Here is a 19,039-nt window from a genome sequence, read left to right as displayed (position 1 = left end):
ATCTGTTCAGGCCAGTCATGTTCTTAAGATTTCCCTTTACTGGAACTAAGGGGCCCGAACCATGACAAACATCCCAAGACCATTCTTCCTCCTACACGCCAGGTGGAGTTCTCCTGGCATCCGCCAAACCCAGATTTGTTTATCGGACTGCCAGATGGTGAAATGTGATTCATCACTCCAGAGAATGGGTTTCCCCTGCTCCAGAGTCCAATGGCGGCAAGCTTTACACCACTCCAGCCGACGCTTAGTATTGCGCATGGTGATCTTAGGCTTGTGTGCCGCTGCTCGGCCATGGAAACCCATTTCATGAAGATCCCGACGAACAGTTCTTGTTCTGAAGTTGCTCCCAGAGGCTGTTTGGAACTCGATAGTGAGTGTTGCAACCGAGGACAGACGATTTTTACGCTTCAGTACTTGGCGGTCCCGTTCGGTGAACTTGTGTGGCCTACCACTTTGCGGCTGGCCGTTGTTGCTCCGAGATGTTTCCACTTCACAATAACAGCACTTACAGTTGACCGGGGCAGCTCTATTAGGGCAGAAATTTGACAAACTGACTTGTTGGAAAGGTGGCATCCTATGACGGTGCCACGTTGAAAGTCACTGAGCTCTTCTATAAGGCCATTTTACTGCCAATGTTTGTCTATGGAGATTGCATGGCTGTGTGCTCCATTTTATACACCTGTCAGCAACGTGTGTAACTAAAATAGCAGATTCCACTATTTTGAATACTTTTGTATATATGTATATGCTGATCATCATGGCACTTGCTTTCATTTTTGTTATGCTTATGTCAGTTATATCATTCCTCAGTCCAGATAGGCTACTTTCGGAGACTTTCTGAATGGACAATCAAAGCTACCAGCGCATCTCAGACACAAGGACAAATTACATTTCTCCTTTCCTAAAAACGTATTAAAAACCTAGGCCTACCTTCTAATCCTGGCTGTAGGATATCAGAAAGTAGGCAACATTAGGATTATGCCTAAACAATGTAGCGTATCAAATGAACTGACTAGGAAAGACAAGGAAAGGAAAGGGAGAGAGAGAGACATCTATGTAGCCTAAATCTTTGTCAGCAGTTATTGATATGGTCAAACTCCGGGTGTAACGGCAGATTTCCTCCTCTTCGTCTGAAGAGGAGGTGTAGGGATCGGACCAAGACGCAGAGTGGAAAGTGTCCATGATTTATTAACAATAAACTGAACACTACACGAAACAAAATAACAAAAGCGAATCAAACCGAAAGACAGTCCCGTGTGGCACGAACACTGACACGAAATACAAACACCCACAAACACACACGTGAACCCCGGCTGCCTAAGTATGATTCTCAATCAGGGACAACGATTGACAGCTGCCTCTGATTGAGAATCATACCAGGCCGAACGCACAAAACCCCAACATAGAAAACAACACATAGACAACCCACCCAACTCACGCCCTGACCATACTAAATAAATACAAAACAAGAGAAAACAGGTCAGGAACGTGACACCGGGCAATATTTTTTTGTCTGTCTCTTGCATAGTACACAGGTGGTCACCTACATTTACTGTAGTAGCCTAGCCTAGGCTGGTGGTGATAAATTGATACATTGCAGCATTGATGCATTATAAACGTAGCCTATGGGACAGACAGAGAGAAATTCATTAATTCATTCAAACAACGAACCTGTCCGTGGCAGTGCGCACGCGGCCTGTCAGTGGCAGAACACTTGTCCCGGAGGGCATTGGTTGAACCAGGGGTTTGATAGGGAAGCGCATGCAAGCAGGACGGAATGAAAAATGTAGGAACACCTGCAAAACAACGAATGTAAACTGTGCCCAATAAAAAAACACACAACACTCCCCAAAGCAAAAAAAGGTGACACCCCCTCTCATATCTTGGACCCCCCCAGCCTCCACCCATATATTTTTCATGACTTTACAATTCTTCCGTCATCTCACACATGCATGCACATGATGTTGATGAATATTTCATGAAACTTGTGCATATATTATTAGTTGTTTTCTCTCTCTTTTTAAACATCTATACGGCAAAGTGGGGGAGAAAATGATTCAAAATGTCAGCATTTTTAAAGTGTGTTGCTGTTGTTTAATATTTTATCTGGTAAAACAAAAAAGTTTATTTGACTCGTTTATATTGGCAAAAAGGTTGCGCTTTATTATTTATCAGATTATATATATCGTTAGGATCATCTCATGAATATCTTGTGAAAGTGATGTCTCTGAGAAATCTAGTACATATTAATTTTGGATCATACATTTTGCATAAATGTTTTCTTTCCATCCAAGAGTGTTTTGAGAGACAGTCTTACCCTCTGCAGATGTGAGAGATTGGTTTCAAACCTTTTTAAATGATCTAGCCTGAATATATTTTAAATATATTTGTTTTTCACGTTCACAGTGAATAAATTATGAAACCTCGCCAAGCATGGGATTGGTTTAATATACAGAAGGAAATAATTTATACAGTAGCCAACTTCCTGCAGGGACAGAAATGGACATACACAGAAATGAACATGTATGCTACAGTACAATTTTCCATGTCACACTAAAATTATTATTAGAGCCTCTGATTCCTACTTTCCTCGAAAGCTAAACAACATCCCTTATTATCTGCAAAACAAAATACCCAGTGTGCCATCCAGTCGATAAGCGTTGATGTGCTATTTGTTTAACAAATCAATTTCTACCTTGGTGTGTTTCTCTCCCCCAGGTTCTGTAGTCTAGCTTAACTGAATGTTTGGAGTACCATTAAAACACCTTTGCAGGTGGATTTGTAGTACTAGTGATGGAGAATGGTGAAGGCCTTATCTGTGATTTTGCATGAGAGGGAACCCACTAGTCCAGGCTGCACATTCCCTCCTGTTACCTCCCCACACTCTGGGGCTAATGTGCTCTGGTCAGAGCCACTGTGTGTCGTACAGCCTCCCGAGCATTGTCTGAATGCAGCATGAAGCTGCCTGCCTCTCTATTCATGCTGCCACCACTGATTGATTGGCTTTTGTCTCAGTGATTAGAGGCAGCTCATGTCTCCTCCACACTTGGAGAAAAAAAGAAAACCCCTAAGCTTTGGCGAAGCTCGGAGGATAAACTTCCATTTCAATCAGCAGTTGTAGAGCTGAAGTGTGCACTTCTTTTCCTGTATTCAGCCAGGATTCCTTATGTTATACCTCAGTAATGAGGTTCTTTCCAACTCTTTTCAGGAGGGTAAAATGAAGGTGTTATGCAAAACAGCATGACCAAACAGATTGATCAACTAAATTCACTCTTGTGTATGAAAAACAGAACACCATGACAATATATAATGACAGATTTGTGGAGTTTCATGGTTTACTTATTCCATTTTTTTTTCAAATTTGGTGTAGGGCCTACCGATTGCCCTTGCAGATGTTTTGTCAGATAAAGGGTTACAGCCTACTGAGACATTCCTTCTCTTAGGATCTGGCATGTTATTTGGATTTCCCTGGAGAATAGGGCCACTCTTCTGACCCACTCAATAATGGGTTCCCCCCAAATGTATGTTTATAATTACTAATGTATGGATAATTACTCTGTGCACAGCTGCTTGGGAGAGCTGTTCTTATTTGTGTTGATGAAAGTGGGCTCAGGGGCCACATTAATGACTAGGGACCCTCTGATTCCAACAATAGCCCAAGGTTTGTCTCTCTGTGTCAGGCAGTGAGGAAAGCCCTGAAGCCTCTTTCTTCTCTCAACGTTGTACAGGGCCTGTGATACCGAGGCAGATGAGTCTCTGGGTGTCTGGGAGTTCATCCAATAACACCAGGTACTCCCAAGTGTACTCCCAGGCAGCTTTGACATTGAGATATTATCAGGTAACTAGTGCTAGGGGTTACAATTCACCAATGGCTGTTATTTGGGTTGAGCCTTATACATGTAAATGTGGTGTGGAAGCGCTGCATGTTTAATTGCAGCAATATAGCATGTTTCCTTGTTGTTTACCTTTCTAATCCAGGCGGCAGACTGCTTTTGTGCTGCCATATGGGCTCCCATCAGGACTCTCTGGGCTCTCCGCTTTAGTAGCTAATATGGCGAGGTGCATGCAGCTTTTCATGAGTGCTTCTCCTTCTCCAATACCATGGAAATGCTGAGTGCTGCTAATTACCATCATACATTTTCTTTGTGCCTTTTGCAGTTCAGCAGAAACAAGTTAACAATGCCTCTGAGAGGAGGACCTGACGGGTGTCATATTAGACAGAAAGGTGCTTTTTATAAGAGGTCTTTGCAGGGTGGTAGGGGGCGTGGAGGAGCTAGCGTTGATCCCTGACTCTGACTCCCTTTTGCTATGACTGTATTCAGTATTTTATGGAAAGAAACAGATGGAAAAACACCAGTTTTCCTTTCATTCCACTGATACATGAAATGACAGAGGGTCACCATGGAGACTGGCCCAGATAAACAGACAAGATAGGTGTCAGGAACAGCTTAGCATAGATACCAAACAATTTACATACCAGTGGTGGAATAGCCTACATCACCTTAGGAAAAAAGACAGTCTAATGTACTAGATCATAATGAAAGCCACTAACTAGTAGCTAATTCACTTTCAATTAGATATTTTTTCAAAACAACATTTTTTTAATTTCTCAGTTCCTGCTGGATGAATAACAGTTGTGCCGGCACTTTTACAATGAAGATCCTGTAAATGGAGAGAAATCTCATCCCCTGAGCAATAGCTCTTATAAACCAAGCATTAAAAGAGGGTCATTACATGTCATACAATGAAACAAAGTAAGCTGAGCTCTGAATAGTTGGCAATGAAATTGAAAAATGCCAAGCTCAGCCTTTGTATTTCGGAGGAAAGTTCTTTAAAAACACTATCATTAATCTGGGAAAAACTGAGTCATTGAGCAGTGAGCAGTGAGTCATTGTGTCTGGAATGACAGTAGGACCCTGCCACATGGACCTAACTGTGCATTCTGATTCATGATCTATGAGTCATACAGTATCAGATGTATAGCAGCTAGCTAGGCTGCCATAGACATACAGACAGACAGCATGGGACAGAATCAGCAGGGAGATTTGTGGATCGGCAGGTAGCATAGCTTATTCTTAATCAGAAGCCCAGTGTGAGGGATCTTCAGCTGGTCAGCTCTGGACTGGACTGAGCCATGGACAGACTGGATTTAATAGAGAGAAACTTGATGTTTTGACGAGATGAAATTACATTCATAAAATGTTGCTTAGCGACATGGAGAGGAATGGAGCACTCAAAGGAGAAGTTCATTTAGTTGTGGCATCTGTTGTGATCGTCAAAGCTCATCAACAGTCAATAGAAGGAACACTAGTGAAGAATTACAATCACGAACATACATACTTCGAGCTCTCGAATTCAGGCGGCAGTTTGTTAAACTGAGATCTCACAAATATTTCAAGGCCATTTCCTATTCGTTCATATGGAATTTACAGGGAGGGAAATCCAATTATCCTGCCAGGCATTTTTTTCACTCCTCCAACTGTAATAAATGGAGTGCTCCGACATACCTTTATTAGTAAGGACAGTGCCTTTACAGTAAGGAGATTGTTAGTTGCAGATATGAAGTTGAGGTTAAAGCCTCCTGTAGTTGCAAGGCAAGTGGGGATTTGGGAACCATTAGCGTTGGAGCTATGAAGTGATATCTGGCTCCGACACCATTGGGACACACTGTGATCCCTCTCCTTACCGCAGCCATTTGAAGTGCCATGGCTGGTAGTCATATCAACAACTGGTGTCATGTCCAATCAGACACTGAGATCCAAATGGTCGGGGCAAAGGGGTCTAGCCTTGCCAGCTTCAATTTTCCACAGAGGCCAAGATCGAGGGGGATGGGGACGTGACCCTGAGGATTTCTACACTTCCCGGGCAATTAGAGGCAGTTGTGTGATTGGGAAGAGGAGAGAGAGGAGGCTGAAGTCTCGGCCCCTTGGTGTGGTGTGCAAGCAGAATGCCCTGTCCTCCCTCCCTTTCAGCATAAACTTGGAGATACATCACTCTAACACATCTCTCAGGGCTCTGGTACCCTCCAGCAGTTCAGCAATAAAAAGTTAAAATGGCCCCCAACTGTACACAGGCATCTTGTAGTAAACCTCATGAAAAAGCCAGCTATGTAGTCAGTGTATAAGCACAAGATGACATTGTTTTTGTCTGATACTAAAGTTAATTTATTTTTCTTGATTTTCCTTACAGATCAGCATATTGGAACGACAAATATTTGACTTCCTTGGGTACCAATGGGCTCCTATCCTCACAAACTTTGTGCACATCATCATAGTCATCTTGGGGCTCTTTGGGACTGTACAGTTCAGACCAAGATACGTAACCGGGGTGAGTTATATCTTCTTTAATTTCCTATACATTAATATCTTTGGAAAGTGAAAAATGCTTTTATGTAAAGTGGTGTTATGAAGCAAATAATACATCTCACCTATCACACATTTGATTTCAGTTGTGTATAATGCTGTTTTTCAAAGGCTTTCCTTAAACTGGGAGAACAGACGGACAAAAGATACTATCACATGTTAATATTTAATGACTTGAATTGATATTTAAAGTGTCTATACTGAAAAATAATATACACTGGGTGTACAAAACACCTGCTCTTTCTGTGGCATAGACTGACCTAGGTGAAAGCTATGGTGCGTTATTGATGTCACTTGTTAAATCCACTTCAATCAGTGTAGATGAAAGGGAGGAGACAGTTTAGAGAATGATTTTTAACCTCTACTGCGTGTACCCCCAGGGGTACGTGCAATGCCGTCGGGGGTACACCAAACAAAAATGTGATTCACTTTTTTTTTAAAACAACACAATGTGAAATACAGGTAGCTTAGTCAAATAATTAACATCCAATCACATTAACCGTTACTCTCTCGCGGGAATTCCACTAACGGTCCGCATGTAGCCAAACGTAGCTGCTGCTCATGTTGGTATCTGTACTGATGGCACAAAAGCCATGACAGGGAGACATAGTGGAGTGGTAACGTGTGTGTAAGCAGTTGCTCCCGACGCCACTTGGGTACACAGCAGCATGCACCGAGAGGCTCTTGCTGCCAAGGGAATGCCTGACCGCTTGAAAGATGTTTTGGACACTACAGTGAAAATGGTTAACTTTGTTAAAGCAAGGCCCCTGAACTCTCATGTATGTTCTGCACTATGCAGTGATATGGGCAGCGACCATGTAAGGCTTTTACAACATACAGAAGTGTGCTGGTTATCAAGGGGAAAAGTATTGACACGTTTTTTTCAATTGAGAGACGAGCTTAAAGTTTTCTTTACTGACCATAATTTTTACTTGTCTGACTGCTTGCATGATGACGAGTTTCTCACACGACTGGCCTATCTGGGTGATGTTTTTTCTCACCTGAATCATCTGAATCTAGGATTACAGAGACTCTCCGCAACTATATTCAATGTGCGGGACAAAATTGAGGCTATGATTAAGACGTTGGCGCTCCTCTTTGTCTGCATTAACAAGGACAACACAGGTCTTTCTATCATTATATGATTTTTTGTGGGCAAATGAACTCAAGCTTACGGACAATGTCAAATGTGATATAGCGAAGCACCTGAGTGAGTTGAGTGCCAAATTACGCAGGTACTTTCCTGAAACAGATGACACAAACAACTGGATTCGTTATCCCTTTCATGCCCTGCCTCCAGTTCACTTACCGATATCTGAACAAGAGAGCCTCACCGAAAATGCAACAAGCAGTTCTGTGAAAATTGAATTGAATCATAAGCCACTGCCAGATTTCTGGACTGGGCTGCGTTCAGAGTATCCTGCCTTGGCAGATCGCGCTGTTAAGACACTGATGCCATTGGCAACAACGTACCTATGTGAGAGTGGATTCTCTGCCCTCACTAGCATGAAAACTAAATACAGCCACAGACTGTGTGTGGAAAATTATTTAATACTGAGACTCTCTCCACCCAACATTGCAGAGTTATGTGCATCCTTTCAAGCACACCCTTTTCATTAACCTGTGGTGAGTTATTCACAATTTTTGATGAACAAATAAGGTTTTAAATGTAAGATTGTTAAATAAAGAGCAAAATTATTGATTATTATTATATTATTATTGGTGCCCTGGTCCTGTAAGAGCTCTTTGTCACTTCCCACGAGCCGGGTTGTGACAAAAACTCACAATCATTCTTATGTTTAATAAATGTATCTTATAGTGTGTGTGTGTGGCAGGCTTACAATGATGGCAAAAAACAACATTTGAGAGTGCGCTGATCCTGGTGCTATAGAGGGGGTACACAGCTGGAGGTTGAATGTTTGAAGGGGTACGGGACTATAAAAAGTTTGGGAACCACTGCTCTATGGGATCGGTGTCCCTATACTGGGACGGTTGAGCTAACATGCGCCAATGTGATTAGCATGACGTTGTAAATAACAAGAAAATTCCCAGGACATAGACATGTCTTATATGGGCAGAAAGCTTAAATTCTTGTTATTCTAACTGCACTATCCAATTGAATGTAGCTATTACAGCTATTCACAGATCTTCATTGTAAAGTGTTTAAACACTGTTTCCCATGCTTGTTCAATGAGCTATAAACAATTAATGAACATGCACCTGTGGAACGGTCATTAAGACACTAGCAGCTTACAGACGGTAGGAAATGAAGGTCACAGTTATGAAAACTTAGGACACTAAAGAGGCATTTCTACTGACTCTGAAAAACACCAAAAGGAAGATGCCCAGTGTCCCTGCTCATCTGCGCGAACGTGCCTTAGGCATGCTGCAAAGGGCAATAAATTGCAATGTCCGTACTGTGAGACGCTTAAGACAACGCTACAGGGAGACAGGACAGACAGCGGATTGTCCTCTCAGTGGCAGACCACGTGTACCAACACCTGCACAGGATCGGTACATCTGAACATCACACCTGCGGGACAGGTACAGGATGGCAACAACAACTGCCCGAGTTACACCAGGAACGCACAATCCCTCCATCAGTGCTAAGATAGGTCCGCAATAGGCTGAGAGAGGCTGGACTGAGGACTTGTAGGCTTGTTGTAAGGCAGGTCCTCACCAGACATCATCGGCAACAACATCGCCTATGGGCACAAACCCACCATCGCTGAACCAGACAGGACTGGCAAAAAGTGCTCTTCACTGACGAGTCGCGGTTTTGTCTCACCAGGGATGATGGTCGGATTTCCGTTTATCGCCGAAGGAATGAGTATTACACCGAGGCCTGTACTTTGGAGTGGGATCAATTTGGAGGTGGAGGGTCCGTCATGGTCTGGGGCGGTGTGTCACAGCATCATCGGACTGGGCTTGTTGTCATTGCAGGCAATCTCAATGCTGTGCGTTACAGAGAAGACATCCTCCTCCCTCATGTGGTACCCTTCCTGCAGGCTCATCCTGACATGACCCTCCAGCATGACAATGCCACCAGCCATACTGCTCATTCTGTGCGTGATTTCCTGCAAGACAGGAATGTCAGTGTTCTGCCATGGCCAGCGAAGAGTCCGAATCTCAATCCCATTGAGCACATCTGGGACCTGTTGGATCGGAGGGTGAGGGCTAGGGCCATTCCCCCCAGGAAATGTCCGGGAACTTGCAGGTGCCTTGGTGGAAGAGTGGGGTAACATTTCACAGCAAGAACTGGCAAATCTGGTGCAGTCCATGAGGAGGAGATGCACTGCAGTACTTATTGCAGCTGGTGGCCACACCAGATACTGACTGTTACTTTTGATTTTGACCCCCCCTTTGTTCAAGGACACATTATTCCATTTCTGTTAGTCACATGTCTGTGGAACTTATTCAGTTTATGTCTCAGTTGTTGAATCTTGTTATGTTCATACAAATGTTCATACAAATATGTACACAAATATTTACACACAGTTTGCTGAAAATAAACGCAGTTGACAGTGAGAGGACATTTCTTTTTTTGCTGAGTTTATGTGTGCCATTCAGAGGGTGAATGGGCAAGACAAAATAATTAAGGGGTGTCTTCTTAATGTTTTGTACACTCAGTGTATGGTCCTCTAACTGATATGATGCCAAGGCTAAATCTATGTCCTACACCGAATGGGGATAAAGTGAGCAGGAATAAACCTTAATTCAAGATTCTCCTACCAGAAATAAATCCCTTGTTATGAGTGACAGCCTTTCACTAAAACCACATATGCAGATTTAAAACCCAGGCATTTTGACCTGTCTGAGAGCTCAGGAGATATATCGATGTTATGATGGACTTGGTCATCAAATCAGCCGTCAGAGAGAGCCCCTGTCATGCTGCAGAGATAAAGCTGATCACCTTTACACCCCTCCTCACCCCCTCCTATGCCTGTGAAGATAAATGGCTTACTGTCCAGCATTACTCTTGCTTATATCCATTTTGGTAATGCTGTCAGAGCAGATACATTTTTATTCTCATTTAAAAATGCGCTTGCCAGTAGCTGGAGAGGGGCCAAATGAGGTTCCACTACACGTACCCATCTTCTGGATCTAATGTCCTGACAACGTGTCAGATTTAGAGATGGTAAAAACCTACTCCGTGGCGGCTCTCCCCCTCTCTCAATGGTCTGGTGAATTCAGCCGGAAACATATATTTTAGAAAGGTGAAGGGGAAAAGTGTACCCTAACACATTCATAACATGTCGATGACATTGCTAAAGTAGACAAATAAACTGAACAAAAATATAAATGCAACATGCAATAATGTCTAAGATTTTACTGAGTTACAGTTCATATAAGGAAATCAGTGAATTGAAATGAATTCATTAGGCCCTAATCTATGGATTTCACATGATTGGGAATACAGATATGCATCTGTTGGTCACAGATACCTTAGATAGGGGTGTGAATAAGAAAACCGGTCAGTATTGTGTACAGATCCTTGCAACATGGGGCCATGCATTATCATGCTGAAACATGAGGCGATGGAGCAGCAATGGGCCTCAGTATCTTGTCACTGTGCATTCAAATTGCAATTTATAAAATGCAATTGTGTTCGTTGTCTGTAGTTTATGCCTGCCCATACCATAATCCCACCACCACCATGGGGCGTTCTGTTCACAACGTTGACATCAGAAAACCGCTCGCCTACACGACGACATACATGCTGTGTGCCATCTGTCCGGTACAGTTGAAACCGCGATTTATCCATGAAGAGCACACTTCTTCAGTGTGCCAGTGGCCGTCGAAGGTGAGCATTTGCCCACTGTAGTCAGTTACGACGCCAAACTGCAGTCAGGACAAGACCCTGGTGAGGACGACGAGCATGCATATGAGCTTCCCTGAGACAGTTTCTGACAATTTGTGCAGAAATTATTTGGTTGTGCAAACCCACAGTTTCATCAGCTTCCCGGGTGGCTGGTCTCGAACGATCCCGCAGGTGAAGAAGCCGGACGTGTAGGTCCTGGGCTGGCGTGGTTACACATGGTCTGTGGTTGTGAGGCTGGTTGGACGTACTGCCAAATTCTCTAAAATGATGTTTGAGGCGGCTTGTGGTAGAGAAATTAACATTCAATTCTCTGGCACGATGTCATAACAACAGCAGCACACCACTTGTAGTTCCATTTTCCTTGGCTGAGTGGGTATCAGGGCCAATGAAGCACCAGGAACAGGCCATTAGTGCCATTAGTCCCATTAGTCCCTAGCAGCTCTGGTGGAATGTCCTGCTGTCAGCATGACAATTACACGCTACCTCAAAACTTAAGACATCTGTGGCATTATGTTGTGTGATAAAACTGCACATTTTAGAGTGGCCTTTTATTGTCCTCAGCACAAGGTGCACCTATGTAATAATCATGCTGTTTATTCAGCTTCTTGATATGCCACAAATGTAAGGGGAATGGATTATCTTGGCAAATAATAAATGCTCACTAACAGGGATGTAAACAAATTTGTGCACAACATTTGAGAGAAATAAGCGTTTTGTGCGTATGGAACATTTGTGGGATCTTTTATTTCAGCTCATGAAACATGGGACAAACACTTTACATATTGCGTTTATATTTTTGTTCAGTGTAGTTGGTAGGAAAAAACTTTGCCATCATTATCATGTTGTTAAATTTACTTTAGACAGATGGCAATGTTTTTATTTGTAAGCAAAGTTCATCAAAAATAGCTAGAAATTATAACTTTAGCTAGCTAAAATCTGTTGGTCTCCCCTCAATATTAACTAGCTAGCTAACGTTTTACTGCATCTACAGTCAATCTGGTTACATCACAACGATGACAAAAGGTAGAAATGTATTGTATTTCCAAGCCACTGTAATACACTTTTGATGAAATTTTCATCAGTGCCATCAGAGCAGAATGCTGTTGGGCATCAGTCCTAAAAGAAAATTCCAAGCCATTAATACTGCATGTCACCATGTACAGTTGAAGTCGGAAGTTTACGTACACCTTAAAAAAAGATTCCTGTCTTAGGTCAGTTAGGATTTATTTTAAGAATGTGAAATGTCAGAATAATAGTAGAGGGAATGATTTATTTCAGCCTTTATTTCTTTCATCACATTCCCAGTGGGTCAGAAGTTTACATACACTCAATAAGTATTTGGTAGCATTGCCTTTAAAATTGTTTAACTTGGGTCAAACGTTTCGGGTAGCCTTCCACAAGCTTCCCACAATAAGTTGGGTGAATTTTGGCCCATTCGTCCTGACAGAGCTGGTGTAACTGAGTCAGGTTTGTAGGCCTCCTTGCTCGCACACGCTTTTTAAGTTCTGCCCACAAATGTTCTATAGGATGAGGTCAGGGCTTTGTGATGGCCACTCCAATACCTTGACTTTGTTGTCCTTAAGCCATTTTCCACAACTTTGAACATATGCTTGGGGTCATTGTCCATTTGGAAGACCCATTTGCGACCAAGCTTTAACTTCCTGACTGAAGTCTTGAGATGTTGCTTCAATATATCCACATAATTTTCCTTCCTAATGATGGCATCTATTTTGTGAAGTGCACCAGTCTCTCCTGCAGCAAAGCACCCCCACAACATGATGCTGCCACCCCCGTGCTTCACGGTTGGGATGGTGTTCCTCGGCTTGCAAGTCTCCCCCTTTTTCCTCCAAACATAACGATGGTCATTATGGCTATTTCCGTTTCCTCAGACCAAAGGACATTTCTCCAAAAAGTATGATCTTTATCCCCATGTGCACTTGCAAACCGTAGTCTGGATTTTTTATGGCGGTTTTGGAGCAGTGGCTTCTTCCTTGCTGAGCGGCCTATCAGGTTATGTCGATATAGGACTCGTTTTACTGTGGATATAGATACTTTTGTACCTGTTTCTTCCAGCATCTTCACAAGGTCCTTTTCTGTTGTTCTGGGATTGATTTGCACTATTCCCACCAAAGTACGTTCATCTCTAGGAGAGAGAACGCGTCTCCTTCCTGAGCGGTATGACGGCTGCGTGGTCCCATGGTGTTCATACTTGCGTAATATTGTTTGTACAGATGAACGTGGTACCTTCAGGCGTTTGGAAATTGCTCCCAAGGATGAACCAGACTTGTGGAGGGCTCAAATTTTTCAGGTCTTGGCTGATTTCTTATGATTTTCCCATGATGTCAAGCAAAGATGCACTGAGTTTGAAGGGAGGCCTTGAAGTACATCCACAGGTACACCTCCAATTGACTCAAATGATGTCAATTAGCCTATCAGAAACCTCTAAGGCCATGACATCATTTTCTGGAATTTTCCAAGCTGTTTAAAGGCACAGTCAACTCAGTGTATGTAAACTTCTGACCCACTGGAATTGTGATACAGTGAATTATAAGTTAAATAATCTGTCTGTAAACAATTGTTGGAAGAATTACTTGTGTCATGCATGAAGTAGATGTCCTAACTGACTTGCCAAAACTATAGTTTGTTAACAAGAAATGTGTGGAGTGGTTGAAAAATTAGTTTTACCCTGTCTAGGACTGGGGTTCCGCTAGCGGAACCCCGTTCCGCTAGCGGAACCCCTCGCCAACAGCCAATGAAATTGCAGGGCGCCAAATACAAATCAACAGAAATCTCATAAATCAAATTTCTTAAACATACAAGTATTAGGCACCATTTTAAAGATAAAATTCTTGTTAATCCAGCCACCGTGTCTGATTTCAAAAATGCTTTACAGCGAAAGTTCCACAAACGATTATGTTAGGTCACCACCAACTCACAGAAAAACCCAGCCATTTTTCCCGCCATAGAGAGGAGTCACAAAAAGCACAAATCGAGATAAATTAATCACTAACCTTTGATGATCTTCATCAGATGACACTCATAGGACTTCATGTTACACAATACATGTATGTTTTGTTCGGTAAAGTTCATATTTATATCCAAAAACTTATTTTACATTGGTGTGTTACGTTCAGTAGTTCCAAAACATGCAGTGATATTGCAGAGAGCCACATGAATTCACAGAAATACTCATTATAAATGTTGATGAAAATGCAAGTGTTATGCATGGAACTTTAGATAAACTTCTCCTTAATGCAACCGCTGTGTCAGATTTTTTTTTAAACGTTACGGAAAAAGCATAATCTGAGAACGGCGCTCAGAGCCCAAACCAGCCAGAGAAATATCCGCCATTTTGGGTAGTCAACATTATTCATAAATAGCATTATAAATATTCACTTAACTTTGATGATCTTCATCAGAATGCACTCCCAGGAGTCGCAGTTCCACAATAAAAGCTTGTTTTGTTCGATAATGTCCATCATTAATGCCCATTTATGTCCAATAGCTTCTTTTGTTAGGGCGTTTGGTAAACAAATCCAAAAGCGCGATCTGGTCCAGTCGGACGGAACGTTGAAAAAGTTATATTACAGGTCGAAGAAACTTGTCAAACTAAGTATAGAATCAATCTTTAGCATGTTTTTATCATAAATGTTCTATAATGTTCCAACCAGAGAATTCCATTGTCTGTAGAAAAGCAATGGAACGAGATTTACCTCTCATGTGAACGCGCCTGACCGAGAACGAGGCTGCTGGCAGACCCCTTAGTCAAACAGCTCCCGGCCCCCTTTCACACGAGAAGCCTGAAACAACATTCTAAAGACGGTTGACATCTAGTGGAAGCCTCGGGAAGTGAAAAATAACCCATATCCCACTGTGTATTCGATAGGGGTGAGTTCAAAAAGTACAAACCTCAGATTTCCCACTTCCTGTTTGATTTTTTTCTCAGGTTTTTGCCTGCCATATGAGTTCTGTTATACTCACAGACATCATTCAAACAGTTTTAGAAACTTCAGAGTGTTTTCTATCCAATACTAATAMTAATATGCATATATTAGCAACTGGGAMTGAGTAGGAGGCAGTTCACTCTGGGCACAGAAATCTGCATGATATCTACAGAGATGTTTTATCAGATCTTTCTTAGTTATCTGTCATGCAATACAACATACAGTGGGAGTACAAATAGATAATAAATACCACTAGTGTCACCAATGACTCCTGTAGTGATTTTTGTCCTYGATCATGTGCATTAAACAGATACAATGCATTCGGAAAGTATTCAGACCCTTTTACTTTTTCCACATTTTGTTACATTACAACCTTATTCTAACATGAATTACATTATTTTTCCCCTCATCAATCTACACACAATACCCCATAATGACAAAGCAAAAAGAGGTTTGTAGAAGTTTTTGCACATTTATAAAATATAACTRAAATATCACATTTACATAAGTATTCAGACCCTTTACTCATTACTTTGTTGAAGCACCTTTGGCAGTGATTACCTCCTCGAGTCTTCTTGGGTATGAAGCTTCAAGCTCGGCACACCTGTATTTGGGAAGTTTCTCCCATTCTACTCTACGGATCCTCTCAAGGTCTGTCAGGTTGGATGGAGAGTGTCCCTGCAAAGCAATTTTCAGGTCTCTCCAGAGATGTTAGATTGGGTTCAAGTCCGGGCTCTTGCTGGGCCACTCAAGGACATTCAGAGACTTGTCCCAAAGCCACTCCAGCATTGTCTTCGCTGTGTGCTTCGGGTTGTTGTCCTGTTGGAAGGYGAACCTTCGCCCCAGTCTGAGGTCCTGAGTGCTCTGGAGCAGGTTTTAATCAAGGATCTCTCTGTACTTTGCACCGTTAATCTTTTCCTCGATCCTGACTAGTCTCCCAGTCAATGCCGCTGAAAAACATCCCCACAGCATGATGTTGCCACCACCATGCTTCACCGTAGAGATGGTGCAAGGTTTCCTCCAGTTGTGACGCTTGGCATTCAGGTCAAAGAGTTCAATATTGGTTTCATCAGRCCAGAGAATCTTGTTTCTCAGTCTTTCGGTGCTTTTTGACAAGCTCCAAGCGGGCTGTCATATGCTTTTTACAGAGGAGTGGCATCCGTCTGACCACTGATTGGTGGAGTGCTGCAGAGATGGTTGTCCTTCTGGAAGGTTCTCCCATCTCCACAGATGAACTCTGGAGCTCTGTCAGAGTGACCATCTGGTTCTTGTTCAGCTCCCTGACCAAGGCCCTTCTCTCCTGTTTGCTCAGTTTGGCCGTGCAGCCAGCTCTAGGAAGAGCCTTGTTGGTTCTAAACTTCTTCAAATTGAGAATGATTGATGCCACTGTGTTATTGGAGTCCTTCAATGTTGCATWAATGTTTTGGTACCCTTCCCCAGATCTGTGCCTCGAAACAATCCTATCTCAGAGCTCTACGGACAATTCCTTCGACCTCATGGCTTAGTTTTTGCTGTGACGTGCTCTGTCAACTGTGGGGCCTTAAATAGACAGGTGTGTGCCTTTCCAAGTCATGTCCAATCAACTGAATTTACCACAGGTGTACTCAACCAAGTTGTAGAAACATCTGAAGGATCATCAATGGAAACAGGATTCACCTGAGCTCAATTTCGAGTCTCATAGCAAAGGGTCATTAGGTTTTTTTAATGATCAATTAGCCTTTTAAAATGATAACCTTGGATTAGCTAACACAACGTGCCATTGGAACACAGGAGTGATGGTTGCTGATAATGGCCTCTGTACGCCTATGTAGATATTCCATAAAAAAATCWGCTTTTTCCAGCTTAAATAGTCATTTACAACATTAACAATGTCTACACTGTATTTCTGTTTACTATTTCTGTTCTTTTAACATTTCTAGGACACACGTTCCGCTAGCGCAGTCCTTCTCAAATAGTGGGGCGCGCCCCCCTGGGGGGGCTCGGAGCAATGCCGTGTRACCACGGGGAACATKCTTTTTTTTGCCGCAGGGAGTAGGGTTTTTTTGCACCGAACAAGAGCACACAGCACAGAGCAGGAGATTTGAAGTGCAGATAACAAACCCTTAAGAGACACCATGGAAAAATATTTAACAGGGATGAAAAGAAAGGCGGAGAGAGACGGAGATAATGAGACAAACGTAAGTCTCCCGAAAGCTAAGACGAGGAAATATGACAACGCCTATGTAGTGCTCGGCTTCACTGTGACTACGGTGGGAGACAAGGAAAGACCGGTATGTTTACTGTGTCTAAAAATGTTGGCAGCTGACAGCATGAAGCCAAATAAATTAAGGCGTCACGTAAAGACATTACACCCCAATCACGCTGATAAGCCGCTTGAGTTTTTTCAGCGAAAACGTGCCGAATATTGCCAACAATCGTCCCGCTTTGTGAATGCTACTTCAGTAAACCAGCGAGCACTGTTAGCATCATATAAGGTGGCGTACCAAATTGCTCAGTGCAACAAACAAAAAAACACTCCATAGCAGAGGAGCTGATACTGCCTGCAGCATTAGACATGGTCTCTGTCATGCTGGATGACGCAAGTGCTGCAAAAATAAAAACTATCCCTCTGTCCAATGACACTGTCGCCAGACGTATAAATGACATTGCTAACGATCTTAAAGAACAGCTGGTAGATAAACTCAAAGACAAACGTTTTGCTTACAGTTCGATGAGCAACTGACAGCAACAAAGACTCTTTGTTTATCGCTTATGTACGTTTTGACATGACAAACTCCCTGTGTGAGGATCTACTTTTTTGTAATATGTCAGAGACAGAGCCACAGCTGAAGAGCTATCAAAATGCTGGACTGCTTCTGATGAGAATGGGCTAAAGTGGGAGAACTGCATTGGTGTTTGCAGTGATGGTGCACAGACCATGGCAGGGATGAGAAAGACTTTGGGCACTCATCAAAAGGCTCACCTAATGCTGAGTGGACACACTGTGTTTTACACAGAGAAGCACTGCATCATGGCACCTTCTCTGAATAGTGAGGTTATGACTGACATTGTAGGTGTAGTCAATTTTATAGAGACCAGACCACTAAAAACAAGAGTCTTCTCTGCTATCTGTGAGGAGATGGGGCTGAACATCAAGCTGTGCTGTTTCACAGTGAAGCAAGGTGGCTGTCACGGAAAAGTCTTGTCCGAGTTTTGAGCTCAGAGAGCAGATAAGAATGTTTTCGGAGCAGGAGCACAGTATGACCTCGCAGAAAATTTAGTGATGGAACTTCCTGGCAAAATGGCCTACCTGCGTGACATATTGGAAAGCTAAATGAACTAAATCTACAGCTTCAAGGAAAGATAAACACTCCCTCAGGTCACAGACAAGATCAGCTCTTTCACTCGAAAGCTTGCAATGTGGGGCAGGCGACTTGATGAAGGAAATACTGATTCATTCGAGAACCTGCATGAATTTGTTGAACTACTGACTATGATGCCACTCAGTGATCCATATATTAAGGAGCATATTTCATCACTGATGGGATTCTTTAAAAGTACTTCCTGAAACAGTTCCCAATATGAGTGGGTGAGAGATCCTTTCAATGCACCAGCTCCAACTGGTTTCAGCTCTGCAGAGGAGGACCAGTTCATTGATATGACGTTGACTCCACATTGAGACTGAGGTTCACATCACAGACACTGAGTGAATTCTGGCTGAGTGTAGAGGCAGTATCCTCTTAGGGCAGAGGCCATGGCATTCTTCTTCTTTGCAACATTTATCTTTTGTGAGACTGGCTTCTCTGCTTGTTGCTGCACTGAAGACCAGTACCGGTCCAGCTAACATGAGCAGGAGCTGAGAGTTGCAGTATCATGCTTCAAACCCCGCTTCGAAAAGCTGTGCTCTGCAAAACGTGCTCATTGTAGCCATT

The 19,039-nt window shown here is 42.7% G+C and overlaps 1 protein-coding gene across 1 annotated transcript in view; it reads left to right on the top strand.

Annotated features, from left to right (window-relative positions):
• LOC111954519 (sodium/potassium-transporting ATPase subunit beta-1-interacting protein 2) overlaps positions 1-19,039 on the top strand; it is a 180,629-nt gene that overhangs the window by 69,413 nt on the left and 92,177 nt on the right. The window contains exon 2 of the mRNA XM_023974309.2: positions 6,190-6,327. Coding sequence (XP_023830077.1) covers positions 6,190-6,327 — 138 coding nt within the window. The remainder of the gene's footprint in view (positions 1-6,189; positions 6,328-19,039) is intronic.

The sequence above is a fragment of the Salvelinus sp. IW2-2015 genome, linkage group LG28 (genome assembly GCF_002910315.2).
Source record: "Salvelinus sp. IW2-2015 linkage group LG28, ASM291031v2, whole genome shotgun sequence".
In the NCBI taxonomy this organism is placed as follows: Eukaryota; Metazoa; Chordata; class Actinopteri; order Salmoniformes; family Salmonidae; genus Salvelinus; species Salvelinus sp. IW2-2015.
This window is presented reverse-complemented; position numbering and strand designations above follow the sequence as displayed.